The sequence below is a fragment of the Agelaius phoeniceus genome, chromosome 5, assembly GCF_051311805.1.
Source record: "Agelaius phoeniceus isolate bAgePho1 chromosome 5, bAgePho1.hap1, whole genome shotgun sequence".
Classification (NCBI taxonomy): Eukaryota; Metazoa; Chordata; class Aves; order Passeriformes; family Icteridae; genus Agelaius; species Agelaius phoeniceus.
This window is the reverse complement of record NC_135269.1, coordinates 5,865,789-5,879,442: the sequence shown is the minus strand read 5'-3', so window position 1 is coordinate 5,879,442 and position 13,654 is coordinate 5,865,789. Positions and strand designations below refer to the sequence as shown.

The following is a 13,654-nucleotide window of genomic DNA, read 5'->3' as shown; positions in this document are numbered from 1 at the left end:
GTGCAAAGATGCTAAATTTTACTTACCTGTTAGGAAACAATAGCAATTACATAAGAAAGTTCTTAATGTGTGGAAGTAAAGGAAAGGAAAAAATCCTGTATTACTTTATCAGAATGGATAACTTGCAAGGAATGAACGACTGAGTTTCTCTTTTTCTGATCCTGATATGTGGCCCTGTGTTTTTAACTATTGCACAAAATCGTGTTTCACAGGTTCAGATCTTAATTTTCATCCATCTATGGGGGGTGTGTCCACAACAGAATCTGAACACTTCAGAGATATGATAGATGAGTATTTTTCCATTCTGCCACATGGATGCAGCCTGTATTTCCTAATTAAGAAGGGGATGTGTGCACTGCTTTCCTTCAGTCTGTGTTCCAGAGAGGCTCCGTCTGCCTGTAGCTTTTTTTTCCAGGCTCTTCAGGATCGCAGGCATGTTGCCAAAATTAAGCCCTTCCTGTGTGCAGTCAGGGGCTGGGAGGTGTTATTTTTCAGCAGGTTATGTCATCCAAATCACAGTGGAATTACTTAAGGCAATGGAAGTAGGACATTTCCTTTGCTGAAGTGCAGAGCATCACTTCACATAGAGGAGATACAGGCATTTCTCAAGAAGGAGCTTAGAAGAATTTTCTCTTTGGGAAAACACTGAGCAATGGTGGAAGCAGACACTGTTGTGTCAGCACCCCTTTACAGACATGCAGTTCTCCTGCTGTGTATTCCACCTATCCCATTTCCATAGCAGCAGCTGATTTTATATTCTCAGGTCAGAAATAGTGCCTCTGCACAAGTGGAAATTACCTAAGTACTAAAATAAAAATAATACAGTGTCCAGAATAGATTTATGGCATGGTAATTTTCAGCCACCTTATCCTTTGTTTTCTTAGTTGCTATAAGCTCACAAGAGTTTCTTTTAATTTCTTTGAGTAAATCCATTTGGGGAATGCAGGTACAGGTAAGTAGAATAATAATAATAATAATGTTGCTCCACTCTGGTCTATGTGGTGCCAGCAATAATTGTGCAGAGGCTCTCAAGTTTTCTGTTGACTCTAGGAGAAACAAATATGTTTAGGGGGATTTTCAAGTTTATTTTTTCAGGAGGATTTTTTTTTATTTCAGAGAATACCAATGTACGCTGCAAACAGACGTGTCAAAATATCTTCTCAGAAAATACACAAATATAATGTTGAAAACCAGAGAAACTTTCAATTGGAGTCTCTTGTTATTCCATTCATGGGCAACAACTTATGCAAATGGTCTTATGCCAGACTTATGCAAGATTCTTGTGGCCCTTGGCATGTCACAACACATTTCAATCTTGCTTATTTCAGAGCTGTGTAGGAGCTTCACAATCTTACAAGCAGTGTTCTCAGTATTTTTTAAAAGCACTGTGCAACTCTACCTTTTTCATTCAAATAATTAATCTTCTGGACCTAGCTGGCATGGATGACTGCCATACAGAATTTTAACTCTTCACAATTTCTGTTGAAAATACCAATTTGTGAATGGCTCTTGGGATTTGTTTTTCAGGTGTTTGAGGGGAGTGGATGGATGAACTGTGTGTGTGGGCACATGACACAATCCATTGTTAGATTAGTTGGCATCACAGTTGGTGCTCTGTGGGCACCAAAGTATTTTTCTGGTGTATAAGATTAACATTCTAACAGAATTCACATTCCTGCAGTTAACATGAGAGTGTGCTGTAAGGACAGTACAGTTTGAAGGCAAAGGGTGAAGAAAGAGTGTTAATAGTTTCTGTATTGTTTCTCCTCTTTTTACACGTGCTAGCTTGAAACCTCAGCTTTATATGATAGAACAAGTTGTTTCAGCTTTCTGTAATTTTATCCCTTAGCAAGCAGTTTGATGCATGATATTGCTGTGAATTTACATCAACAGAAATATCACATGGACTTTGTATCCTCCTGTCTGCATCCCCTGAGCCTCTAGAGCAATGTGCTGTACAGTCATGTATTTTCAGCTGTGCTCAAGGCCAAGAGCCTTGAGAAAGATTTTTCATCCTCTATAGTTAAATGTTGCCACTCTGGGGTAAAAAATGCTGGAAAAAGAGAGTTAACAACAGCTGTGCCTTATAACTTGCTGAAATAGAAACCACAGTGTTGCTGTTTTCAGTAAGCCTCTAGTGAAGTGCGTTATGTGTATGTCTTCCATGAGAAACTATCAAGAGTTCAGATTAGTTTAGCAGGCAGGTGATGGAGCTTTGTAGTAGACCCAGCTGTCATTTCAAGTTTATGTTGAGTAAGAGGGGAGTTGAAGGTGCAGTTTGTACTGGGCCTTTTTACCTGTGGCTGGGGTTCTGTTGAATGAACTTTTGGCAATCCTTTCTGTGATAGGAGAAGTGATGAGTGGACTAGCAACACCAGAAAGCAGCACTGAGTTATGCTGTGTATTAGAAAGAGAGGCTTCTAGTAATGATGTTAGTATTGGGGCCCTGCCATTATTCTGACTCTTGCTTTCCTTTCTGCTGGCACAGGAAATCCATCGTCGATTTGAGAACGCTCCCGACACGGCCAAGACAAAGGCTCTCCAAACTGTTATTGAGATGAAGGTAAATGGTGGTTGTGCATGGGCAGCAGTAGAATTTGTTCTCTGGAAAATGGGCTTTCATCTGAAAGGTGACTCTACCAAATACCACATGCTTCTGTCAGTCTTGTAATTTAAAATAAGTACATTTTTATACTGTTTTATTATCTATTATTATTATTATCTATTATTATTTTGTTACTATTGATCACTGAAGAGACAGACACAGTAGAAACTTGTCTTCTGTCTGCCTGCAGCAGCAGATACAGATTTCTTGCAGTTAAGCGAAAGTTCATTATATTACAAGAACAGGAATGATAGGTTAATATGAAAGATTTGTGGGATTTTATGATGTGGGTTCTTTTCTTTTTATGTTATCAACGTTTGAAGTACTGCTCTGCATTCTGTGTGTTAGCAAAGTTAGCAAACTCAACACCCACTTAAAGAATGGGTCATATAGCTAGAAATATGTCTGTATGCCATCATAAACCTAACTTTTCTAAATGAATTTGTGATTGAATTCTTAAGCCATTAGTGTAAGTATTTAATGGACTGATGGCAATTGGCCAAGAGCTCAGGAGCCATAATCAAGTGTGTGGTTTACACAGCTTTATGCAATCATATTTCATATTGAATTGCTCATAAAGTACATCAGACAGGGTTTGGACAAATGGAGTTGAAAAATTGGAAACTGTCTTTGCAAGCTGTTCTTTTCCATTTTGTATCCCTCCTTTTTATTTTATTTTCCTTCCTTTTCTTCTCCTGCAGCTTTTTCCATTCTATATCAGTGTTTTCCTTATTTATATCCCATCTTTCATTTGATATCACTCTTTCATTAGTCATCCTTGTGGTCCACAGTAATGGAAACTAGTTGACCATCTGGTAACATTAGGTATCTTTGCTATCAAAAGAGAAACACAGGGACATTTCTGGGAAATCATGTGAGCACTGAAGATAAATACTCTTGTCAATTTCAGCATATCATTTTACCTTACTACCTCTAATTTTTTGCTGCAAAAATCCACTTTATCAATTTTAACCTAAGTATCAAACATTAATCAGGAAATCCAGTTAGATCTTCATAATGATGCTTTTAAAAATATCATCTCATTAATAAAAACCTATATTAAAAAAAATCAGCTTCTTGTTTAGCTGTGCTTTGTTTAGCAAAGAAAAAGTTAGGAAGGTTTTCTTCATGAAAGTCTGTAGTATAGTTTCAAATCAGATCTGTCTTTCAGGAAAGACTAAATATTTGGTGAAATGAAATAGGAAAAAAATAGTCTGCTTTAAGAGATAATAGTTCCTGAATACATATCCATGACCATGAGTATGCATGGAGCTCTGTGTGCTGTGTGAATCTGTTCTTGCTGCTCCTAACACAAAAGACTTGTAAAGAAACACTAAACCAGGTACACAGAATGAATACCTCTGATCATCCTGTATGAGGATAATGATAGATTGACTTTCTTTTTCCACGTGGCTATTTTTAACCCACTGAAATATTTTATGCATTGTACATATGAGCCAGAATCCTTTACTGCTTTATCCAATCAATAATGGATTGTTGCACATTTTCCTTGCTTATGGTGCTTTGCTGTTCCCCATTTGTGACCCCACTTAAATTAACTAGTGGCACAAACCCAATTTCTTACCATTCTTGCAGTCACTTTTTGCTGTCCATTCAATTAGAATTACATTTCTTTCTGAAAAGGCAACATTTCCTCACGTTCCTTTATTTACTCATTTATTTATTTATTTCATCCTACATGATGTTTCTGCCCTGAACCATGTTTTATTTCAGTACTATACTCTTGCTTTCCTTGAAAGGTAAAAACTAAATTGAAAAATGAATATCTGAGCTGTCATATGTAAAGACTTGAACACTGATATCTCTAAGAGCTTCCTAAGTAAATTTCAAGGGAAGGTAATTTATTCAAAACAAATCTCCTTTTGTTTTTTTACAACAGTATGCTAACAAAAATCACCTGTATGTCTTTACCCATCTCCTCTATACACTTCCAGGATTCAAAAATCTCTTCCATGGAGCGTGGCCTCCGGGATTTGGAAGAGGAGATTCAGATGCTGAAGTCCAACGGAGCCCTGAGCACGGAGGAGCGGGAGGAGGAGATGAAGCAAATGGAGGTGTACCGGAGCCATTCCAAATTCATGAAAAACAAGGTACTGGGAAAACGCCTGACAGCTCTGTGTTCAACTGGGCTGAGTGAACAGGGCAGAGAAATGTGCATGCTTTAGTTGGGAATTATGGTCTGGGTTCCCAGTCAGATGCTGGGAAACAGAATCGATTTAGTACCTGGCCATGAAGCCACTAAAATAACTTAAAAATATGTAAGAAAATTTGAAATTGAAATATTTTGAAAATTTGAAAAAATTAATTGAAAATATTATAATGGTTTTTCAGTAAGATCAGTGGCCCAAGTTTTCCTTTTATCGTTTTCCTTTCCGTTTTCCTTTCCGTTTTCCTTTCCGTTTTCCTTTCCGTTTTCCTTTCCGTTTTCCTTTCCGTTTTCCTTTCCGTTTTCCTTTCCGTTTTCCTTTCCGTTTTCCTTTCCGTTTTCCTTTCCGTTTTCCTTTCCGTTTTCCTTTCCGTTTTCCTTTCCGTTTTCCTTTCCGTTTTCCTTTCCGTTTTCCTTTCCGTTTTCCTTTCCGTTTTCCTTTCCGTTTTCCTTTCCGTTTTCCTTTCCGTTTTCCTTTCCGTTTTCCTTTCCGTTCAGTTATTGGTTCAGGTTTTATTTTGTCGGATGTCTTTCCAAAGATACTTCATTGAAAATAATATATTTATTTTTGCAGCTGTTGCTGTATAATATAACTGTTTGGCCTTTCCATATGTAAAAGTTGAGAAGAGGGTGAACTGTCACAATAATGGTTTTCCATTACACTCTCCTTCCAGCATTGGAGTCAGCATGAGAGCAGAGTCTGTAACAGTGGTGGTGCTGACATTAATTCTGTTGTTTGGAATACAGGACAAATACAGCAGTGAGAGATGTTGGTCCTCATGTGTAAAGGTGGACACTGGCTATTGAATTGTCTGTAGGCAGAAGTCAACCCATTCTTTGTTTCTCAGTCTTTTAGTGGGTCCTAACATTCTTTAGTGAAGGTTCAGGCCTTCTTGTGCAGTAAATTTAAGTATATTGTTAACAGTCCTGCCTTTCTAAATTAGCTCATGTGTACTCCCTGCAAGCAGTATACAAACCCTGGAACAGAGGTTGAAAATTACTCTACTAGGTCCTGAACAATTGTAACCCACTGCATTTGGCCTACTTGAAATTATTGGTCACATAAAGAATGCTGGGTGAAGTGTCTTGGAGGAAGCAGTGTTGCTTGCCCTGAGGTAGATATGAGTACTAAGGATGGATTCCTTCCTCTTGCCTCACACCATTTCAGTGAAACACCTCGAGATAACCACATCTGTTCTTACTTTTGCTCCTTATCCCACTGGGTTGCTTCTAGGAACTGAAAGGCACCTTGTTCAAATTAGGAATGGAGGAGGAGATTAGAGCACCGCTTCCTTCCATCTTTTCTTCCGTCTTTCCTTATTTCATTGTTAGCAACTCTTCAATTTCCCCTTGTCCTGTCCCTCTGTGGATCTACAGATCTACTCAGCTACTTGATTTCTCTTCTGTCTCCTGGTCTGCTCACTTATTTTCCTGCAGAAAATTTCTTCCTTTTTGGTATCTGTTTGCTCATGACTCATGACCATCTCCAGTCCTCACATCTTGCTGTCCTACTTTGTTCTGTAATTGCACAGCATTTTTTTTTCAGCATTGTGTAAGTAATTTGTGGCTGTAGCTTGACAATTAACATTATTTCTCTTAAGCTGAAGTATGTCCTTTTTCCTGTTGTAATTTCCTCATGAACTGCAGTTTCAGTACCCTTGGGATAAGTGCCACATACTTGACATATGTAAACATAACCATAATTGTATATCTTCTGTTTCATAATCAAATTCTTGTCAGGCAGCTTATATGAAATGACACAGACATTAAACTTTTGAGAGGACTTACTGAAGAATGGAAGAGGAAATGAGTGACCAGTGTTGATCCTTCTGTTCGGTTCTTTGTCACTTTCAGTAAGCTGGACTGAAACAGGCTGACTAGAAGCTGACAAATAATAAATATTTAAAAGCATAACAATGTCGTGACAGGTAGAGCAACTGAAGGAAGAGCTAAGTGCCAAAGAGGCTCAAGGGGAGGACCTGAAAAAAAGAGTGGCTGGTCTCCAGACCGAGGTCTCTGCAGTAAGATCTCTCTTTTGTGTGCAGTGGCCATTCACTGGGGCTTGCTAGCTCTTCTGGCTTTCTTCTCTTACCTCCTTCATGGCTTGATATAACAAGTAGAACTAACAGCCTGCTCAGCCTTGTAGCTGCCTTTTTGTTCACATGGTTTTGGGGTCCATAAATAACATCACTCTCCAGCTGAACATCTGTATTTGTTTTATTGCTGTTTTTAATGGTTTGAGCAATAACCTACTCTTCTCTACTGAAGCAGATTTTCAAAAGCGTTCAGCACCCATTTTGTGGACAGACTTTCAAAGAGATTTCCTGTTCCTAGTAAAAAAAATTATTTGAAAACTTGTGTCAAACCCTCTTAACATTGTTTCACAAAAAATAATGAAATCTGGATGCTGAACGCTTTTAAAACTAATTGCTGGATTTTAGCAGAATGAATTTAGGTTATTTGCTGTGAAGTTGGAGTTTCACTCAAAAGAGTGAATATGGTTTCATCAAGAAGAGAGATGTGAGCACTCGATGCTGTTTTTACTTCTCTTGCAAATGTGGATGGTGTGTGCTGCAATCTTACTAAAGATCTCTGGCACATTGGCAGGGTGGGCCTGCAGCTCTGAAATGGGAGACAAGAATCTCACAGGGCTGCTTGGGAAGCTTCACCTGATGAAATGTGGTAAACACCTCTTCTGAGATGTGCCCAAAAGCAATCTGTCTTTTTGAGAAAGTTTTACTCTGATCCATCTACTTACTAATTGAAAAAGTTTGTGTCATCTGAGATTTTTTTAAGGAGGCTTTTTTGTTTAGATACTCTAGAAAAGATAGCCAGTAAATAATTCAGCTCTTTGCAGCAGTTGTTCTGTGCCCGGCAGTACTGTGCAACTGGTGGCTGACAGCAGAAATAGTGCAGCTGACATCAATACCTCTGTGGTGAATTGAAATAGGTGGCAGAATCATCCTCTGGGCATATTTGCTTTTAGTAAAATATGAAAAAAAACCAACTTAGCAGGTTTGAATTAGTGAACAGCAAACTATTGAGTAGTTCTATAAATTCTTATATACCTTCTCAGTGTTCCATTTAATAAAATGAGTTTGAGAGGTTTTTTGAGATGCATGTCCTCCTTCCCCATTCCCTCATGTAGAGTTTCACACTGGAACACAGGAGTCCTGGGTTAACTATTTTGATACTATTTTAATAGTTTTTGGTAAAGCGTTTTCTTCCTTTAATTGCCCATTATTGAAAAAATATTGTCAATATAAAACTGCTTTTACCCAAGTTTTTTTTCCTCAGTTATTTCTACAAGTATGTGCATTTATTCTAATCAAAAACTTTAAAAACAAATTATAAACTATACTATTATTTTGTTCATGTTTCCAGATATGGGCAGTGATGTGGACAATTTTTTTATCTTGTGATGTCCTTTAATTTATGTTTTTAAGCACTGGACAATGCACTTTTGAGGCTAAGGAATTTTTTTTTAATGTCACATACAGAATTGTTCAAAGACTGTTAATTTTTTAGAGATAAATCCACCTGTGCTATATAATATGTAGCAGTAAAATATTGCTATTCTGTGAGACAGGAAGCAAACCAGAAAGTTGGTTACTAACTTGGACTTAAAACTACATTTAGACTTCTCTGTCATCTTTTATGAATATTTTTTCTCAGACTTAATAAAAGTTGTCCTGAGTGATTATTGCACTTAAATTAAGATTTTAGATAATATAATTGCTTATTAATTTTTTTTTTAAATTTACTAGGGTTTTTTCTCTTAATAAAAATCCAACATACATTTGTTGAAATAAATTTGCATTTTTGTACTGATCTAATTCACTACATTAAATGTAGGAAATCGCTCTCAACAAAGTGCAGTTCCACAAACAGTTTTCATGTTGTTTTGATGAATATTTGCATCTGCTTTTAGAAACTTCCACAAACTAAAGTGTGTTTCATAGAATGAAATGCTGATTTTGTAAATGATGAGAAAAGTAAAGATGACTTCACATCCTTTGTAAGCATGAGGCTGGATTGATAGGTGAGGAGCTGGAGGGCAACTTTGTGATTTGACATTTCAAAGCAAAGGTGGTGCTGCTGAGAGCCCTGCAGGTGTCTCATCTGCTCTGATATTACAGGTTAGGGGTGCTTTGTCATTACAGTTCTGCTTCATCTTCATTAAAACCTATCCCTGTTACCTGTCTGGGTTTGGTCAGTCCTTTGGAAGATGAATAACAACAGACTGCCACTATTAAAAAGAACCTCCCTTGAAAAATTGATGACATGGCTCCCCTCTCTTTTTCCTTGTATCCTTTGCTCATGACACAAATTTTTGCCAGCTTTTCACTCAAGATAACTGAAGGCTTCATAGTTCTGTGGGTTAATTTTAGAGTTGGTTGATAGTTATGTGTATTTATAGTAAATTTTGTGAGGAAGGCATAAATGATTTGTCCCTTTGCCCGTCCTTTCTGTGTGTTGCAGATTGGCCAGGTGAAACAGGAGCTGTCGCGCAAGGACACGGAGCTGCTGGCGCTGCAGACCAAGCTGGAGACCCTCACCAATCAGTTCTCTGACAGCAAGCAGCACATCGAGGTTCTCAAAGAGTCTCTTACAGCTAAAGAGCAAAGAGCTGCCATCCTGCAGACAGAGGTGAGGAGGGCAATTCTGTACTTGCTGAGTGTGCACAGAGAGAGAGAGAGAACTCATGATCTCTTCTGTTCCTAGGTTGTACAATCCCACAGCCATCCAGTGCTGCTTGTTCTGAGCACTTTGTATCTCTGATTATGTGTTTGGCTCTCTAGGCCAAGAGATTGATCTAAAGACAAATATGTGTGCATGAGTGCTTGGCTGAATTAGAAGTTGCAGTGTCTGAGCTGGGAGGATTTATTTGCAGTGACCTTGTAGCTAGAGGAGAGAAGGGAAAGGAAAATGATGCCAATAGCAACACTCTGCAGAGGCTTCACCATTACTGTCAGAATGTCCAGGAACTCTTGCTTTGCTTACACCTAAAATATGGACTTTCATGGTTTATGATGCATAGTCCAAGGTAAAGGAAAAAGATTTTTTCTAAACTGTGTTTTGATGACAAATGCCTAATAAATTCCCATATTGCATAATACCCAGGTGTGTAGCTGAACATCAAACAGATAATGAATGCAGCATAAACATGTTGCTTCTGGACATTCTTGAAGAGCAGGCATGAAATGTTGTGTGCAGACAGCACTTCAGTCCCTGGCTTGGAAAACTGTAGTGTTAGTGGAAGTCCAAAAGATGGCAGTGATGCATTAAAAACTTTGTGTTGTTACAGCTAAGAGTCAAAGGTAAAAGAGCTGAGAAAAAGGCATGCAGGAAATTTGTGGGGGACAGTGGTAGAAGGTTCCATATTACAAGAGCATAAGAGAATTGGCCTGAACTTTTTACCCTAATTTAGCTTTCCTTTAGCCAAAATTAGTGAATCTGTGGGTGCTCGTGACCTTATTGACATGCAGTAATGAAGTTGCAGAGTAAATATTTTTCGATGTTCCAGGATGGCAGGATGGCTTTTCTGATTATTCTCAGATTTATGTAGAGGTTGAGATTGCATTAGTGGGTATAACTGGGAAAGTGTTCAGTTTACAATCATAAACCTCCTGTTAAAATTGTTCATTCCTTTTTGCTAGTTCATGAATGTACCCTAGATTAGTACATGTCTATTTAAAAGAAATATTTAAATTTCAAAATATCATTAAAGCACGTGTTAGGTAAATAAACGTTTTCAAAGGTAAAATACAGGCTTTGATCCATTGAAGTGATTGAAAAGAATATAGATATGTTAAATGTGCAGTACTGTGACAAGCCTACAAAAGTAGAAACACATTTCTCACTGCTAAGTAATAATTAGTAGTACTTTTCTACCATGAGAGGTGAAGTTCTTGAAGAAATTTACTTTATTAACAAGCTAAAAGACTTCAGTAGAGGATCATATTTTCAGCTGTTACAGTAGGTAAACATATTTATTCAATTAAAGTGTCCAGAATTGAAACAGAGTATTTAAAACCAAGAAGACTTGATTATATACCATAGATAGATACTTTTGGCAGTTATTCAGAACATCTTGATTTTATTTTACCTAAAGACCAAAGTACTTTAATACAGAAAATGATTCTACTCTCTAACTTGTAATATTACTAAATAATTATTGAGTGTTTTTGTTCTTCATTGGCTGCTTCCAAATGAAATTCTCATGTAGCACCACAAAACCAAACTGGCTTCCTCCTTCCAAGAAGATATTTATACTTTTTGAAAGATAACCTGCTCACAGGTGGGGAAAAGTGTTGGTATAACATCTCAAAAATGGATGTGCCACCTGCCACGCTAGAGCTACAAGCAGCAGTGAGCTGTTTGTGGGGTGTTTATCTTGAGGGCTATTGGGTGGAGAGGATATTGTGGTTAACTTTTCAATTGGTGTAGAAGCCTTTAAAAATAGCTCTAAAATTGTAGAGTCACTTTGTAAACAAAACAAAAAATAAGTCAGTATTTATGTTGGAACTAAGGCTTTATCCATACAAAGTTTTCACCCAGTGAGCCCTTCAGCTTAGATCAGTGCCAGAAGTTTTGTGGCTTCAGTGGGAAGTTGCATTAACCAGTGGGAATGGTCTCCTTTATTTTTGTGTACTGCTCAAGCTGGTTCTGTAATTGGTCTGTTCCTATGGTAAATTCAGATTGATATTCAGTAGAAAAATGAATCTAATCGTGTGGAAGTTTTTATTTGCTTGGAATGTCTCATTAGAACATACAATTTTCTGAGGACTTTTCTCTATTGGGGCTTATACTGGCATTTTGAAGCTGCAGTAGATTCTGCCAAATCAGAGACAGAGGAGTGGATTATATTTAGTGAGGAATGTCCAGATGGGAGCTGGGTGTTTTCAGCAGCTACCTGAGCACCCAGTGCTGGCACCTGCAAACACTGAGGTGAGCTCACAGAACTGACTTCACTGGGTTCAGGTGTTTAATGTCCTGTGCTAGAGCTTGTGGAAGAACAGTTGAACTCTTCTAACTAACTTCTGACCCAGGCAGGCCTTGGGAGCAGCACATCTGTCCTGCACTGAGTTTGTAACCCTGGCAGGACCTGAACACCCTCTGCACAAAGGCACCTCTGCTCCCTGGCATCATTGTGTAATCTAAGTTGTCTGGAAAACTGGGATCTAAATGTTCATGAAGAATTCACTCTTATCATATCCAGACCATCCTGGATATGATGCAATTGGTATGAGGAGGTGAAGAGTCAACTCTAATCTAGTTAAAAAGAAAGATCAGTGTCAAAAATAGAGAATTAAACTAAGTCTTGTGGTAGCACTGCATTCAAATTAGTCAATAAACATGGCTTTAAAGTGTTAATTACAGACTATGCTGTCATTAAAAAGGCTTAACTCCTTCTTTGGATTGATAGATGTTTGCCAGTTTGTAATGAAATGTCACAAAACTGATCCTTTTAAAAATCTACTCATACTTGGAGACTTCACTTAACAATAGCTACAGTAGGTAAAAAGCAACTCTCACCTCACATACCAATTTAAATTTCATGTCTCTGTGCATTTCTCAATGATCTTTAAATTCTGAATGCTAACACAGAATTACTTCAACATCTGCTTTAAAAAGTGGCTGGCTTCTGTTCGAAACCTTTGCAGGCTCTTGAAAACACATTTCAGGATTGGTATTCCACCTGTTCCTTCTGCTGCCTCTGCTGTAGTCACACCTACAGAGAATTAAACTTTAGAATTTTGCTGTTACAGAGCAATTGGGGCTTGGATATAGCATAGGGGAGGTTGTACCTTCTGATACCACTGAGTGAAATATGGTTTGGTTCACTGATCTAAATTATGGTTCTGCCATGGTTTCAGCAGGTATCAGGTAGATGTGAAGAATCACTCAGGAAAAGTGAGTGTGCTGTATTTTCTAGGCATCACTGACATCTTCTTAAACCCAAGTGGGAATCACCAGGGTTGGAATAACCTGCTTGCCACTGTACAGTGGAGATGGTGATAAAATTGAGAAAAAACCCCATGTTTTCAATCTCAGTCCTATTAATGCAAGCTCCTGAAACTCAGGAGCACAGTGAGAAACACAGTGAGGTCTGAAACTCACTGTGGACTTCTGAAAATGTAAATGATTTCCCTGTAGTTTGGAAATATTCTGAAAGCTAAGACTGTCATTACAGAATTCAACATTCTAAAAAAGGCTTAAGATGAGATTTACATTAAATATGATTTCACTTATTGTGCTTATTCTGGTAGTAATTGGAGCTACTAATAGATGAATTTTCCTTAGAAATTTGGACTTCTGCATGTTTAATGTATGGCTACACACATTAAGAATGGAGACACAGAATGTTATTTACAGCTACTGGAAAACTCTGTGAAGACAAATCAGTGGTCCTCAACACAGTTTTTAATATTTCACCCTTAGAGTGAAGGAATTTAAGTCTTGTGTGTGGTATCCACCTGAAGACAGGTCCCCTGTACCTGGGAAGGGTTAGAGGTGTGCTTGTTTTGCTAAAGCTTGGTGAGACCACTTGGGTGCTGCAGGCAGGGTAAGTGAGTGAGCCCCTGTGAGAGGAAGGACTGGCCTGAGCTGCCCTGTAGGGTTTTCCCTGCCATGCAGAATTAAAGACATGGCAGTCCATTACTGGGAAAGCAGTTGGGTTAACACAGGGTTAAGACAAAACCATCCAGGACACAGAATTCAGGAGAAGGGGTGTCAGCACCTCAGTGGTGTTTGCCTGATTGTTTCCGTGTACTGAGAAAATCCTGAGCTGACTCTGGTGGAGTTGGCATCATCTGTCTCCCACAGACCTCAATTCTTGTCACTGTGGGAGGATGCCATGCATAAACTGAGCTGACATG

The 13,654-nt window shown here is 38.3% G+C and overlaps 1 protein-coding gene across 13 annotated transcripts in view; it reads left to right on the top strand.

Annotated features, from left to right (window-relative positions):
• ERC1 (ELKS/RAB6-interacting/CAST family member 1) overlaps positions 1 to 13,654 on the top strand; it is a 277,355-nt gene that overhangs the window by 69,417 nt on the left and 194,284 nt on the right. For 9 of the 13 annotated variants that reach the window (XM_077178195.1, XM_077178198.1, XM_077178197.1 and 6 more), the window contains exons 4-7: positions 2,489 to 2,563; positions 4,561 to 4,716; positions 6,701 to 6,784; positions 9,255 to 9,422. In XM_077178195.1, the coding sequence (XP_077034310.1) occupies positions 2,489 to 2,563; positions 4,561 to 4,716; positions 6,701 to 6,784; positions 9,255 to 9,422 (483 nt within the window). The remainder of the gene's footprint in view (positions 1 to 2,488; positions 2,564 to 4,560; positions 4,717 to 6,700; positions 6,785 to 9,254; positions 9,423 to 13,654) is intronic. The other 4 variants (XM_077178201.1, XM_077178199.1, XM_077178203.1 and 1 more) reach the window with 1 other exon arrangement.